This window comes from Rattus norvegicus, chromosome Y (assembly GCF_036323735.1).
Source record: "Rattus norvegicus strain BN/NHsdMcwi chromosome Y, GRCr8, whole genome shotgun sequence".
Taxonomy (NCBI): domain Eukaryota; kingdom Metazoa; phylum Chordata; class Mammalia; order Rodentia; family Muridae; genus Rattus; species Rattus norvegicus.
Window position 1 is genome coordinate 27,996,932 of NC_086040.1, and position 16,206 is coordinate 28,013,137.

Sequence of the window (16,206 nt, forward strand, 5' to 3'; positions counted from 1 at the left end):
TGATTGTTTTTTAGATTCGGTTCATAAGAATTATATTGAGTATTTTTGTGTCAATATTCATAAAGGGAATTGGTCTGAAGTTCTCTTTCTTTTTTGGGTCTTTGTGTTTTTTAGGCAGTTGACATGATCTACCTATGTCTCTCAGGAAATATCTATGTCTGGTTGCTTGCAGAATTTACTTTTTAGCTACATCAATCTTATCTAGTTTTGGTGGCCGACATATACATATATATATATATGTCGCGCCCACCTCGACCGGCAAGGAAGACGCAACACCGTTGGATCCTTCTCAATCAGCCTTTATTGCAGGAACACCTAGTTGATGATACGGGGACCCCGGGGAACAAAGGCACTTGCCTTAAGTACAAAACAGACAGCATGGCTAAGGACTTGTCCTCGGGGGATTGGTGGAGTAAAGACATCTTATTAACATGCTTATCAACTATGACCTAGTAAAGATGTCAGAAGAAAGCTAAAGGTGGTAGTAAATACAAGCGACCACTAGATGTCAGTGCTATAGATAAATGCTCCCAACATCTCCCTCTTTTTTGTTTTATTAAAAGATGAGTCCATTAGGTGGAGGTAGTGGTCTGAGAGAGATCAGACATGCCTCACAGAGTGCCCAGCTCGGCCATGACGAGCCACTCCTGCAGTTAGGACTGCACCCCAATGGCTAGAGATGACTGAAATGTACAACACACCGTTCTGGGCTATTGGTGTGCTAATAATAGGGGAGAGACAGAGCAGAGGGGCATGGGACCAGCCCGAATGTACAAACAGGGCAGGGCCACCTCTGTTATGACTGATCTAGATCTGGGTGTCACGTCAATACACGTCATTGCTCCTGTCTTAGGTCGTTCCTCTCAAAACTCGGCCTTACCCGTCACTGGAAATTAACCCTATCGCCACCGGGCTCCTGGCTTAGGTTGGTCCGAGCCTGAGGAAAGTTGCCCGTCTCTGGACACAATGACCTCACATGACAGTGACAAAATACGATCTAGGGCGAACTCTCAATCTTTTAGAGAGGCCAGCCACACACTGGGAGAAGCACCGCTCTCAATGGCCGCCATAGCCTGGTAAACAATCGCTTTGTGTCTAGCATGTTCTCGTTTTAAACGGCAAAAGAGCCATAGGCATACTCCACATCCCAAGAGGACAATGGCCCCCCAGGCAAACATGTCAGCCCATTCTTTGAAAAACGAGAAAGCATTGGTGATCCACGAGGTGAAATCCCCAATCGAGATGGGTTCCATTCTGGTGTTGTTAAGGACAGCAATCTGCATCAGCAATTGTCTTGATAATTGTTCCGCTTCCATGGACCAGTTTCCTTTCAAATAATTAGAGATTTCTTTGCTCTGTTGAGAATACTGAGAAAAGTTAGCTTTCAATGGAGTAACACATAAGCCTCTAAAGGAGGAAACGCAGGACAGCTGCGTCATATGATATAATGCCTCAATTTGTTCTTGAAGCAGATCTATTCGTTGGTTAGCTAATAGAAAGCCAGATGCCAAGTGGGTATTGAATTCTTCTTGTATCTCCAATGTTACTGTGGTTCTTTCTACAATCTTATTGATAGTCTCAGCCGTCTGTATTTGATTAGTCATAGCAATCGCGGCTGTTGTAGCTGTAGCGGCTGATAATACAATGGCTGAAATTATAGCTGCCGTAATACCAAAATCCCTTTTAGTTCTTAATAAATGAAGTATGGGAAAATCATCTGGATTTGCTACTACAGGGATAGGCACAAAGGAGGGAATCTTTACAATCACTGCGGTATCATTGGTGCCATCCCAGCATTCAGCTAAATAACAAACTACGTCAGAGCTATTGCAATTTAAAGCATAATCACTTGCATTAGCGCTTATCAGAAAAAAGAAAGGTGGTCTAACACATACTGGAGCGCCAACAGCAGCATCATTAGCTATTAGGCTATTAATCTTAACACCTACTAAACTTGTATTGTTATTGGTTCTAATGGCTGAAATGTTATATAATGTAAATTCTTCACCTAATAATCGAGCAAAAGGAGTTAGAGATGTGTATGCTCCCTGCTCATTAGATAATACCCATTGATACCAGGGCCAAAAATTACGTTTGCCAGTCTTATTTCTCTTCCTATCATATTGGGCATTGCTAAGAGGAGGGGAAAATTCAAATCCCGGTAGGAATTGTTTAGGTCTATGGAACGGACTCTGACATGGGGTAAATTTAGGTGGAAAGGCTTTATATGGGGGGCAAGTAGGTAGGACTCTACGACAGGTAGAGTTAACCAGTTTGCGAATGCCTTGCCCCGGGAGTGATGGAAAGCTACCATTATGCATCATAATCAAAGTTGTAATGTACGAATTAGCAGAGTTATCAATTGATGTATCTCCATTGCCTGAAGAGGCCCCTTGTGTAATTTTACTCAGAGCAGCCTGGATGGCTCCAGTGCCCATAGCACGGTTGCTCACAGGATCTAACCAGTTTGCCAAAGTGGTCCTTTACAGCCATATACAAGGCTGGGAGGAATTTCTAAGAGTGAAACATAAAGTATGTAACAGTGAAAGATTAGTGGCAGTATATCGTTGAGGCAATTCTCCACTAGGCACTATACAAGGAACATCACGCAAACAGGATGTGGAGAAAAAGGTTGGCAAAACAGTAGAATTGCTATGAACTGGCATAAGTACTGGCCAGGATCTGGCGATAGCCCACAGCGTGAGTGAATCAACCTGGATCATCATTTCCAGTAGTAGTAGTAGTATTCGTAGTCTCATCTTCACGAATAGCAGGAGGCAGTTTGCGAGTCAAACGTTCAGGCACCCAGATTGGATTGTCTTGATTCTGTGGAAAAACACAAACAGCTCCCCTAGATCTCGAAATTACGGGATCTGGGCCACACCATTCACCAGTTAAGACATCCTTCCACTTTACATCTGTATAAGTCATGGGTTTCGTGGCTGCATGGCGATCTGCAGCAGAGCGGCCATGCGCATCCAAAATTAAAAAATTTAGAGTAAAGAGAGCTAAAGACAACTGTTCTATTGGTGTTCTACCATAGGCAATTCCCCCTTTTTGTTTTTGTAAGAGCTCTTTTAAAGTACGATGTGTTCTTTCTACAATTCCTTGACCTTGGGGATTGTATGGCAATCCTGTAGTATGTTTGACCTGTATTGTTTGGCAAAATGTCTGAAAAGACTTTGCGGTGTAGGCAGGTCCGTTGTCTGTCTTGAGGCTGTCAGGCTTTCCCCAGGCTGCCCACGCCTCTAAGCAATGACTAATGGCATTACGAGCCTTCTCATCAGTCATTAGAGTGGCATGTATAATGCCAGAGCAGGTATCAACAGAAACATGTGCATATTTTAAGTTTCCAAACTGAGATATATGTGTAAGATCCATCTGCCAGAGCTTTAATGGAATCAGGCCACGAGGGTTAATTCCCACCTGAGGAGGGTGGTGAAATTGAACACAATTCTGGCAACGTAATACTACATCACGAGCTGTAGCTCTAGAGATTTTAAATTTTTGTTGAAGAGTGAAAGCAGGAACATGAAACTTTTGATGAAATTCTCTAGCAAGATCAACTGGAGCTGTATGAAAAATAAATTCTCTGTGAGTACTAGCATCCACCAAAGCATTATTACTGGCCATGGGACCAGGCAAATTAGTATGAGCTCGAATATGTTGTATGAAAAACTTATTTTTTCTGGCCCAAATTAATTTTTGTAATTCTAAAAGAATTTGACATACAGTACTAGTCGACCTAATTGGCCCTGCAATTTCAAGAGAGCGCACAGCGTTAACTACATAAGCAGAATCAGAAATTAAATTAAAAGGATCATGAAATCTTTTGAAAACCTCCAATACAATTTTGAATTCTGTAATTTGGGGGTGCCTGGCTCCTAGGATAAGAGTTCTATAAAAATATTATCTCAATTTAGACCTGTTTCTCTAGGTTGGCTCATGTCACATATTGTCTAGAATGACTCTATCTAAATTATCTGTTTTATGTCAACTTCTTGTTATAGATGTTATAATTTTTTAACCATATCCAATAACTTAAAGGCCAATAATCTATGACCAAGGCATGTAGAACATATTCATACATTTAAAACCAGTCAGAAACAAAATTGAAGTGGTTACACATGTCTTTAATATTTAGACCAAGCACCATTTTTGCTTTTCTAGCTGTGATTTTAAAAGAAACACCTTGTCACCTGCTAAGTCTTATAACAACTCAGGGATTTTTCTAAGAGAAACAGCCATCAGCTCCCATACCAAGAAGCTGAGGAGCTGCTGGCGCCTTTAAGATCAGCTCCTGCAGATGCTCCGCCCCCGGGCAACTTGTCCAGCTGACCTAGGCTCTTTGCTGTAGGTACAGGGCTCCAAAGGCCGATTGAAACTGCGTTTTACTCATTCTCTTTTCAGAAACGAGTTAAGACCAAATCAAGGTGTGAATGACCGGCAGATAAAGTTTTTACCATTTTTTCTTTTGAACATGAAACATAAAACATTTAAACAATGAGAAACAAAAACCACAGACATAAACTGACAGACATGGACAGCTTGGTGCACCAAGGACAGACAATAGACATAGAGGGAAAAAACTAGATGGTGTCCCACTGAAAGGACTCAGATATCTTATCTATGGAGTTCAGAACCAGAAATAAGCATTTCTCTAATAGGAGCCAGCAGAGAGGCAGGACATCTCCTACCTTTCTTCTGTTCCCAGGAGAGCTCTGAAAGTTTTTCTCTTTCTCCAAAGCATCTGTGGAGAGTCTGGGAGGACTGTTGTTCCCAAACCCATTTTCTCTCATGTCTAGGGTGTAAACTGTCTCTAATCAGGGTCCAAAGACTAAAACATAACTCTAAAAGAATGTATATACAAAAACACTTTACCATTACCTTGTCTCTTTTTTATTACAAGTTTTACTCATGCTAGCCCAAATCATTGAGGCCTTTTCTAGCCCATCCTACCCCAATATGTCCCTGTTTTTATGGCTCCAGGAGATAAGGGCCAAAAGGTTTTATGGCCCCTGGTTCTTGGAACAGAGCTACTAAATCAGGAGAAGGATCGGATCTTCAGGTCCTTATTATTTTTATCTCGTCCTGTCGGAGTAAAAGTTGGTCAGAGTTGATGAAGCATCTGCATTTGAAACACAACTGGTTAGGCTTGGGCCTGGAATGTTCTCTGTTTTAACTTTTACCTTTGGCTGTTGACAGTTTTGTAGTCCGAGGGGCTTCTCTGTCCCCCAACCTGGGGCATTGTGACCACAGGGGCAGGAACTGGCTGCTGTGGGGATAGGATCAAAGGCACTCTCCATGTTAATGATGACTAATGAGAAAAATAACTTAATGCTGGAGACTGACTCCTCTCTTGGAATAAAACCAACAGATAAGGCAGGCTCCCTTAAAGGGCTTCTCTTAATGAGCACTCTCTTTCTGTAAGCAAAAGTTGAAGGTCAGGCCACTAAAGTTAGCAACTGGAATTTTATTTTTTTTTTGACCTTGTTCTTTGAGGGATGGATAAATTCCTTTCTTGTTCTTGTTTTCCTTAGAGTCCTCCCCCACCTCGCTCACAGCCTTTTCAAATCGTTTCTCCTGTAGCATTTCTACTGTAGCCTGTCCCTTTAAGGTTCCTTGTTCCCAAGCAAAATTTAAATCTTTCCCAGCTTTTCTTAGCTGTCCACCACGAGATTCTCAGAGAGCTAGCCAAGGTGCAATGGCAATCGCACTCACTAAGAAATCTCTCTATAGTGCTTCTTTTTATCCTAAGCCTTTTTCTTTTAAACAGCTCCTGAAGAGCCAGAAAAATTGGGTGAGACTGAGCAGTCTCCATGTTCACTGTAGCAGTTCTGCAGCTAGTTTTGCTCCCCCTACTGTGTGGGCTGGGAGCACAAGCACAGATAAAACACTATGCTTCAAAAATTAACGTTGGCTATCAACCAACACACCGCCACTAGAGCGGGGTCCATAAAATTAAGTTTCCTTTCACTACACCTGCTCCATAGCCGGAGAGAGGCAGGCTCTGGTTAAACTCCCCCAGTCTCCAGGGGTGAGACAATATCTGCCAAGAGCCTCAATTTGAGCGATAACAAAAGCTGAGTTGACTCCATAGGTTTTGACTGACTCTGTTAATTGTTTTATTGTCTTAAAGTCAACAGGTTCATGATGTCCTTGCCCGTTTGCATCCAGAAAAACTGGAAAACTCAATCCTAACTCTTTCCATACTTCCGGGCAAAAAGAAGTACTTCCTGCAGGCTTCACCATTGTTTTACCTTGAAAGTTATACGGGGGTGCAGGAGGTGCTGTTGGCATAATTGCCTTCTTATTTAAGTCCTTGGCTTGTTTCTGCACAGCTTAAGTGTTTGGCCAGTCAGAATGATAAATCTCTTTCTCATAATGAGCTACCTTCTCCTCAAGGTCAGCTAAGTCACTATCACTAAACTCTGAATCACTAGACATCTCCAAGGTCAATACCTTTAATGAGGGATAAATTTTTTTTTTGTTCCTAGATCCTGATTACTATTCTCGCCTTTGTCTATCCTCTCCTTGATCTTTTCTGCCTTTTCTTTTACCTCTTTTCCTCCTTTTCTTTTCTTTCCTTCCTTCAAAACTTTCTCTCCTTCTGACATACTCTCCTGTTGCTCTGTAAGGATTCTCTGATCTGTCCTAACAGCTTCTTCACATCGTTTATCTTCCAAGCAGGCATGGATCATACGCCAAAGCGGCCTTGTCCCTGGTTTAAGCTTGCCCACTGTAGTCTCCTTATCCAGATCTTTTCCCAGCCTCTCCCATGCTCTCAAAGTGAGCGACCCTGACACTATAAACCACGGGGCACAACGGTTACACTCATCAAGAAAACTCAGCAGGATTTTCTTTTCAATTTTAAGCTTACGCTGACCAAGAAGCTCCTGAAGAGCTGACAGGAGCGGGGTGGAGTGCGAGCTTCCCATGCTTTTACGACCTTATTTACGATCGATTTACGAGCAAGGCGAGCTGGCGAGCTGGCGTGTTTATTTACACACGATCTTGTGGCTCATCAGTGGACTCTTCCCAACAAATGCATTCGTGCCCTGGGCGGTGGCAATTCAGACAGAAGCAACACCACAACACAAAAAGAGTATAAGGCAAAAGTGCTAGTCCAACCCACAAAGGATCAAATGGAAAAGACAACATTACCGTGCTCCACAAACCCCTTTTTGCCTCTAAATCAAGGCTATCATTGTCCCTGCTTTTCCAGAGAACTTTATTGTCCTACCAGGGAAGTTTTACAATCCCTTATCCCGGAGCTTTACAGTCCCAATTCTAGGAACTTTACCGTTACACTTCTAGGAACTCTATTGTCCCAATTCCGGCAACTAATTTGCCCCTACTGGGAACTTACCGGCGCCGACCGTCCTGAGGCTGAAAAAGTTCTGGATCCAGACGAGAAAAGATAATTTTCTCGGGTCCCCGTAAGGGCCACCAGTTGTGGCGCCCACCTCGACCGGCAAGGAAGACGCAACACCGTTGGATCCTTCTCAATCAGCCTTTATTGCAGGAACACCTAGTTGATGATACGGGGACCCCGGGGAACAAAGGCACTTGCCTTAAGTACAAAACAGACAGCATGGCTAAGGACTTGTCCTCGGGGGATTGGTGGAGTAAAGACATCTTATTAACATGCTTATCAACTATGACCTAGTAAAGATGTCAGAAGAAAGCTAAAGGTGGTAGTAAATACAAGCGACCACTAGATGTCAGTGCTATAGATAAATGCTCCCAACATATATATACTTTTGATGGCTCCTACAGCTATGTGGTTAGGTGGAATTGTAACATGGATTCTGCACAACTAGTTCAAGAATATAAAGTACAGAAATGACAATGCCAAATAGAATCCCTCTTGTCTTATGAACCTATTGAAATTGAGGTTATACTGGTCCTCAAGCCATTCTTCTTTCTACCCATCTTCCGGTATCTTATATTTGGGCTTCAGAGACAATCTTGGTAAAACATCCGACCCTCAAGTCTATTGAAGGGGACACAGGACGATAGATAGTGTAGTACTGATTCCAAAAAGGACTAAATAAGTGAATTCTATAGTCATTTTTTCCTTTGCTTTGATGAAAATGGAATTAGAAACAGAATTTTTGAGTACACATACAGGAATATTAATAAAGTCTCTTATCAAGGAATGTACAATGAGAAAGTGAAATACAATATTCATTCAATTAAGGTCTGTAGGCAAAATACTAGCCTTTGGGAAATAGAGAAAACCTGGGATATTGAACTGTAAGTCACAGGAATGAACCTGGGAATGAAATATTATCTGGGAGAGTCTTCTCCACTCTATGTTCCTAAATCTTTTCTAGCCATGCTAAGCACCTGACTAACTTTGTCCATTCAGAGCATGTAACCACTAATGAAGCAAAGAGAAGTCTCTACCTTTAGAGAGATATAGTATGTAAAGGTTTCCACTGTATCACAGGAGAAACTCCTGAAATTGGCACCCTCAAATCTGGTCAATGTAAGGGAAGCTGTTTAGTAGGTAGGCTATGGCAATTCTCAGTGACATCATCATTAGTCCTCCCTGAAAAATCTCTTGTATCCTGGAGAGCCCAAGCTTCTTCTGTGATGTCACAAGTGTTGTCATGACTGCAACTGCCTCTCAGATATTCCTTCAGTACCTCTAGGGTTTACTTATTGGCCTCTATTGCAGGGTAAACAGCCATTTGGGAGGAAGAACACAGAGGATGAAGTGATCAGATACGGGGAGTAGGAAGCTGGCCTTATGTCTTGGTATAAAAAAAAGAAGAAATATGTGGTCAATGGGAAAGCTCCTTGAGTCTTGTGTAGGGGTTGAGTAGGTTGACTGAAGAGATAGCCTTTATCTTAGCTTTCCACATATGGGAATCAGGAGCATTTGGACTTTCCTGCTTGTTATTTTTCTTGGGAGTCAGATAGTTTTTGTATTTCATTTCTTTATCCCAAATGTCAGGTTTTGGTAGGGCACTCTATTTTTTCCAAGGAGCTCTTAGCTTTTATCCTTTTGCCAAGAAGGAAAAGGTCCTAAAGAAGAAAGGTAAGGCAAGTATTGTGTTCTCAGCAAAGAGTAAGCTCCTCCATGCATTGGATTCTATAGTCCATGCTCTCCTTTGCTTTAATGATGTCTTGTAATGTTTGGATAAAATAACTGATTGGGAGTTTATCATTTGAAGAAGGTACACAGTATTTACAATGGTATACTCACTCTATAGCTGTGCCCCCTTTGTTGACAAAATCATTGCAAAAAATTGAATTGGAAAACTGAATTTTTGAGTACACATTCAGGAATATGTATAACGTCCCCTCTCAAGGAATGCAGACAAAATAATTAATACAATATTTATTCAATTGAAGGTCTGTAGGGAAAATACTTGCCTTGGAGATACAGAGAAAACCTAGGAAATTAAAGTGTATGTCACAGGTTTGGACCTGGGAATAAAATTATTATCCAGAAGAATCTCTTCCACTCCATGTTCCTAGATCTTTTCTTCCAATGCCAAGCCCCTAACTAACTTTCTCCATTCAGAGAATGTAACCACAAATGAAACAATAGAAGTACTTAGCAGTGGAGAGAAGTAGTATGTAAAGGTTTCCACTGTGTCACAGGAGACACTCATGGAAAGGACACCCTCGAAATTGGTCAATGTAAGGAAAGCTGTTTAGCAGGTAGGCCATGGAAGTTCTCAGTGACATCATCATTAGGTCCTGCCAGAAATATTCTTGTATCCTGGAGAGCCCTAACTGGTTCTGTGATGTTTTTAGTGTTGTCCTGACAGCAACTGCCTCTCGGATATTCCTTCAGTACCTCTAGGGTTTACTAATCGGTCTCTAATTCAGAGTTAACAGCCATTTGGGAGGGAGAAGAAAGAGGTCAAGAGAATAGAGATATGATGAGCTGGCCTTAAGTCTTGGCATAAAAGAAAAGAAAAAACTATGTGGTTCTTGGGAAAACACCCTGGGAAGATGGCTTTAGTTCTTTCGTTCTGTGGGTTAACCAAGCTCATGGAGAAGTTGATGAACATCCTAAAGACCTTTGGCAGATGGTAAATATTCTAGATACCCCTTTTTAGATTTTGATGGTCCTGGGGATACTATGGCTGATGGTAAATGTTTCCCAGGAAGAGTGCTAGAACCAGATTGATTTTTTGATGCTTTAGAAGACATGATATTTTTCTGATATAGTTGGGCTAATGGCAAAAGGTCTAAATGATTTTTTTTTTCGATGTGGACTTTCCATCAGACCTTTCAAAATATAAAATGTTGTTTTTTATTTTGGAGTCTAATTTTCACAATGACAAATTACTTTGAGGATGGGAGAACACTTTCTGGAGCTCTAGAGAGGGGTGAAGAAATTCCCTGAAATCCTAGGGTAGACGGTGAACATGCCTTTTTGGTAGAAGGAGGGGGTAATTGAGCATCTTGGGACAATATGGTATATCCAGCATTCTCTTGTAAGGATTGGCAACTTTCCACAATTCCTTCATCATTTATGGAAAATTTCAAGGCCCTTTGGACAGATGGAGAATGTGTGGGACTCACCTGTGGAAGAATTGTAGCTTTTGGTGTCTCTTTGTCAGCAGAAGATGGCAAAGGATACTTTTTGGCAGAAGGGGTAAGGTTGAAACTCTCTTCCTTCGAGGAGAAATTTCTCAAGTCCATCAGAAGGGTCAAAACTTAACCCTTTGTTTCTAGAAACTGGATGCCTGTCGTCCATTTTGGTAGAGGGAGAATGTCGACTATTTCTCCCCAGAGTGGACATGTGAAATCTACTTGGGGAGATGGGGATAGTTGTAAAGCATGCTGTTCAGATGCAGTAGATCCTACGACTTCCTTCTCAGATGAGGAAGGTCTTAATGTACCATGTATATGTTTTGAAATCCTGACTGTGACATCAGAATGGGGGGTAGGTATTAGAGCTACCTCAGAAGATGTGACCTCTCCTAGAGCATCATGGACATATGTGAGAGGGCTGAGAGCCTCATGAGCAGATAAGGATGTTTCTAGATATTGTTTTGTAATTGAGGAAGTTCCAAAAATTTTTCTTCTGCTGGAGAAGTGGAAACAGACTTTTGTGTAGAAGTGTCAGGTTCCATAGCCTGCTTGATAGGCAAAACAGGATCCAAGGCCCCTTCAGAATATAAGGTAAAAATCCAAAGTCTTTGATGTATTTTGCAGATGTTATGGGACCGCTTGTGGGTATAAAGAAGGACTGGAAAACCTTTGTGCATATTTGGAAGAGTGTGTAGCATCTTCTGTATTTGGGGAAGATGGCCTGATCTTGAGGATATACGGATTTTCAAATAGCCCCCTGTGAATTTTGCAGAGGTCATATGCATTCTTTTGCACAAATTAAAACGAGGAATCCCTTTCCTCAATGTCAAGGATGGTACAGACACTGGTGTTTGCATATCATGTTCCCTCACTCCTCATTAACATATGGTTGGATCCATAACCTTCTCTAAGATGGAAAATGTCCTAGAACATGTTTTTTACTTGTGTCACATCCGCAAACCATTTCTAAAGATTTGGCTGTGGATAGATATCCTTTTGTGGATGTTTCTTGTCCTACAGTCTCTTTATGAGATAGAGTACTATTCAGAGATTCCTGCTCAGTTTTGGGAAATTCTAGGATCTCTGATGTATATGTGGAAAATTTTGGAGCCTCTCCTTTCAGGACAGAATGACCTAGAGTTCTCTGAGGATGTAGGGGATGTTTTATCTTCTCTTTACATCGTATAAATATGGACTGTTCATCTCTCATTGACTGTGTATTGCGATAAACTTGGGTCGTTTTGGGCCTGATGACAAGTCAAGAGGGTCCTTTTCGGTGGTAGAGGATATTTGAATAATTTTCTGTATAGTGACAGTAGAAGTACTGGGGGAGATGTAGAGTACGCTAATGATATTTTTATGTACAGAATGCACAGGAGTCCCTTGGGTGGACTCAGAATTTTCTACCACATCTTCCTTGGGTATGGAACTCTCAAGAGCCCCTTCTGAAGCTGGCAATTGTACTTGATCTAAAGGTGTACATGCAGAAAATTTTGTCTCTGCTAGGGCTGGTATGTGTGTTGTGAGGTTCACTTGGGGCTTTGTGACTGTATTTTGGCCCCTTGTAACATAAGTGATATTTTAAGAACATTTTTAATAGTGGAGGACGTGTAAGGTCCTCTAGGTTTAATAGGGAAGTTCTGAAATGCCTTTTGTCAGCAGAGTCAGGTTTCAAACTCATTTTACCCAATGCAGATTGCATATCACACTTTGGTGCAGATGGGGGACACATTTGACTGTCTTTGTGATTGGACATAGCTCTCTGCCCTGCTTTGGCAGAAGGTGAAGGTATTAAAGTCTTGTGTTGAGAGGGGGCAGGACTTAATCCATTTGTGGAATATGATAAATCACTGAGATTCCCTTTAAGAGAAGAAGTTTAAAGCCCTCTTTGTATGATGGGGCCTGTTTTACCTCCCCTTGAACAGAGAGGTCTTCTGCAACACATTTGCAGGAGAAATGGAAAGACTGGAGACCTGTAGGATAGGGAATAAACATTTGAAACTCCTTTTGAAACACCGTGGGACAGAGTAGAGTGGGCAATACTGAGACCTCAGGGAAGGAGAGACTGACACTTCTGCCCACCTGTGCCCACATCCCTAGGCCAAGAAAAAACTGCATAGTGCCTCTGGACACATGAATATAGGAGCAGTTAAGCTGCAGGAGCCCTGTAGTCCAAACTGCACCTGGGTCTGAACTGGTCCAAACAGCATCCTACTACCAATTCTTATGTGGGGTGGGGAAGACTTAGTCTGTCTGAGAGGCAGAAACACCTGAGAACTCTGCTCACATTCTGACTCAAAAAAAAAAAAAAAAAAAAAAAACCACCTAGCTCAATCTGGGCATCCTGTGAATAGGGACGTAGGTGCAGTTGGGGCAAGACATTTCTCGTCGAGGCTCTCATAGAGAGCTGAAAGTCAGCCCGAGAAGCAACTTCAGTCCTCAGACCAAAGGTCAATTCAAGTTTTTTGCTCTAAGTGACCTGACTGGGGTACTCAGGACAAGCAAAGTCACAACTTCTCTGGGACCAGGCCCTTCCAGTTCCTAACAGGCTCCTGAACCTTGCTTATCCCATCCCAGAGCTCCCTGCTCCTAGACTGTGGGAGAGAGAGATGATCACCCAGGAGTGTGGGAAAACTGAGCATACAAGGCACAGAGACTGCCATGTCTGGCCACCCATACTCTCATCTCTGGCCCAAGAAAAAACTTCATAGTGCCTCTGGACCCAAAAATATAGGAGGAGTAAAATTGCAGGAGCACCATGTTCCAGAGTGTACTGGTCAAACAGCATCCTGCTCACAAATCCTTAGGTTGGGTGAACCTGACCTTCAGAGAAGCGACACTCCTGGGAAAACAGAGGACACTATTCTCTGCCCAGATTCTTGACTAAAGAGGAAAACACCTTGTGCCTTCTGTGTCATCTCCCCACTCAGAAGGACGTAGGAGAAGTATAGGAAGTTCCTTCTGGCTCCTGCCCAAAGGGAGAGATGAAAGCCAGTAGACATGAGCAACTGGACGCATGAGAGCAGAATACTCTGTTCCCATGACTGGGGAAAAAAAAGTAAAACTGGTCTACAGCAGTCCTGACACATGAGCCTACAGGACGGTTAAGCCACTGTCAGAAAGAGCAAGACAAGCTAACTCCAGAGACAACCTGATGACTAGAGGCAAGAACAGGAACTCAAACAACAGAAATCAAGACTACTTGGGCTCATCAGAGCCCAAATCTCCCACCAGAGCAAACACTGGATAACCAAAGACACCAGAAAAACAAGATCTAGATTTAAGTTCACATTTTATTATGACGATGGAGGATGTTAAGAAGGTCATAAATAACTCCCTTAAGAAAATACAGCATAGGGGCTGGGGATTTAGCTCAGTGGTAGAGCGCTTACCTAGGAAGCGCAAGGCCCTGGGTTCGGTCCCCAGCTCCGAAAAAAAGAACCAAAAAAAAAAAAAAAAAAAGAAAAGAAAATACAGCATAACAGAAAATACAGAAGTAAACAGGTAGAATCCCATAAAGAGGGAACACAAAGGTAACTTAAAGAACTACTTGAAAAAAAAAAGTAAAAGGAAATGAATAAAACCATCCAGGAGTTAAAAATGGAAATAGAAACATTAAAGAAATCACAAAGGAAGCCAACCCTAGATTTGGAAACCCTAGGAAAGAGACCAAGAGTCATAGATGTGAGAATCACCAACAGGATAAAAGAGATAGAAGACATAATCTAATGAGCAGAAGTTTCCATAGAAAACATTGAAACAACTATCAAAGATAATGTAAAACATAAAAAGGCCCTAGCCCAAAACATACAGGAAATCCAGGACACAATGAGAAGATCAAACCTAAGGATAACAGGTACAGAAAAGAGTGAAGACTGCCAACGTCAACGGACAGTAATATCTTCAACAAAATTAAGGACGAAAACTTCCCTAATCTAAAGAAAGAGATGCCCACAAACATACACAAAGCCTAAAGAACTCCAAATAGATTGGACCAGAAAATGATATCCTCCCATCCCATAATAGTCAAAACACCAAATGCCCAAAACAAATAAAAATATTAAAAGCAGTAAGGGGAAGATTAAATAACATATAAAGGCAAATCTATCAGAATTACACCAGAATTCTCACCAGAGACTATGATAGCCAGAAGATCCTGGACAGATGTCATAAAGACACTAAGAGAACACAAACGACAGCCCAGGCTACTGCATCCAGCAATACTTTCAATTAACATAGATGAAGAAACCAAGATATTCAATGACAAAATCAAATTTACACAATATTTTTCTACATATCCAGTAATACAAAGGACACTCACTGGCAAGCCCCAACACAAAGAGGCAAATAAAATCATAGATAAAGCAAGAATTAAATTTCACAAGAAATCATAGAGAATCACTCAAACATAAAGTAACCTCCATTTATGAAAATAAGAGAAAGTGTCCATCACTATTCATTAATATCTCCTCAACTTTAATGGACTCAATTCCCCACGAAAAGGACACAGATTGACAAACTGGATACCCAATGAGGACCCAGCATTTTGCACTACAGGAAGCACACTTCAGAGACAAAGACAGACACTACCTCAGCGTAAAAGGCAGGAAAAATAAATTCCAAGCAAATGGTCTGAAGAAGCAAGCATGAGTACCCATTCTAATATCATATAGAATCGACTTTCAACCAAAAGACATCAAAAAGCTTAAGGAAGGACACCTCATAGTCATCAAAGAAAAATCCAGCAAGATGAACTCGAAATTATAAATATCTATGCTCCAAATACATGAAAGAAACCTTACTAAACCTCAAAAAAACATATTGCACCGAAAATAATAATCCAGGAGATTTAATCTCACTACTCCCATCACTAGACAGATAACAGAAACAGAAATTAAACAGAGACATATACAGACTAACAGAAGTTATAAACCAAATGGACTTAACAGATATTTTACAATATTCTATCATAAAACAAAAGGACAACTTCTTCTCACCACTTCATGGCACTTTCTCCAAAATTGATCATATAATCAGTCATAAAGCAAGCCTCAAAGGATACAGAAAAATAGAAATAATCCAATGCACCCTATCAGACCTCCATGGGCTAAGGCTCTTCTTCAATAACAATTAGGAAAGAACTACTCACATAAACATGGAAGTTGAACAATGCTCTACTCAATGATAACTTTGTCAAGGAAGAAATGAAGAAAGAAACTAAAGATTTCATAGAATGTAATGAAAATGAAGGTACAATATACCCAAATTTTTGAGATAAAATGAAAGCTGTGCTAAAAGGAAAACTCATAGCTGTGAGTGTCTGCATAAAGAAACAGGAGAGAGCATATGTCACCAGCTTGAGAGCACACCGAAAATCTCTAGAACAAAAAGAAGCAAATACACCCAGGAATAGTAGAAGACAGGAAATAATCAAACTTATGGCTAAAATCAACCAAGTAGAACAAAATGGACTATACAAAGAATGAACAGAACCAAAAGCTGGTTCTTTGAGAAAATCAACAGGATACATAAACCCTTAGCCAGACTAACAAGAGGGCACACAGAGTGTGTCCAAATTAACAAAAAAAGAATTGAAAAGGGAGACATAAAAACAGAATCAGAGAAAATTAAAAAAGTCATCAG

The 16,206-nt window shown here is 41.2% G+C and overlaps 1 protein-coding gene across 1 annotated transcript; it reads right to left on the bottom strand.

Annotated features, from left to right (window-relative positions):
• Positions 1–283: 283 nt before the first annotated feature.
• LOC134484302 (uncharacterized) lies at positions 284–7,745 on the bottom strand. Its single transcript, XM_063280619.1, has 2 exons — positions 7,370–7,745; positions 284–2,826 (listed from the first exon to the last, which is right to left on the bottom strand). Exon 2 carries the CDS (start codon positions 2,436–2,438, stop codon positions 1,011–1,013), a length of 1,428 nt encoding a protein of 475 aa, XP_063136689.1. The 5' UTR covers positions 2,439–2,826; positions 7,370–7,745; the 3' UTR covers positions 284–1,010.
• Positions 7,746–16,206: the final 8,461 nt, after the last annotated feature.

Excerpts from the sequence above, each read along its gene's own strand:
- LOC134484302 (XM_063280619.1), bottom strand. The coding sequence starts at position 2,438 with ATGGGCACTGGAGCCATCCAGGCTGCTCTGAGTAAAATTACACAAGGG.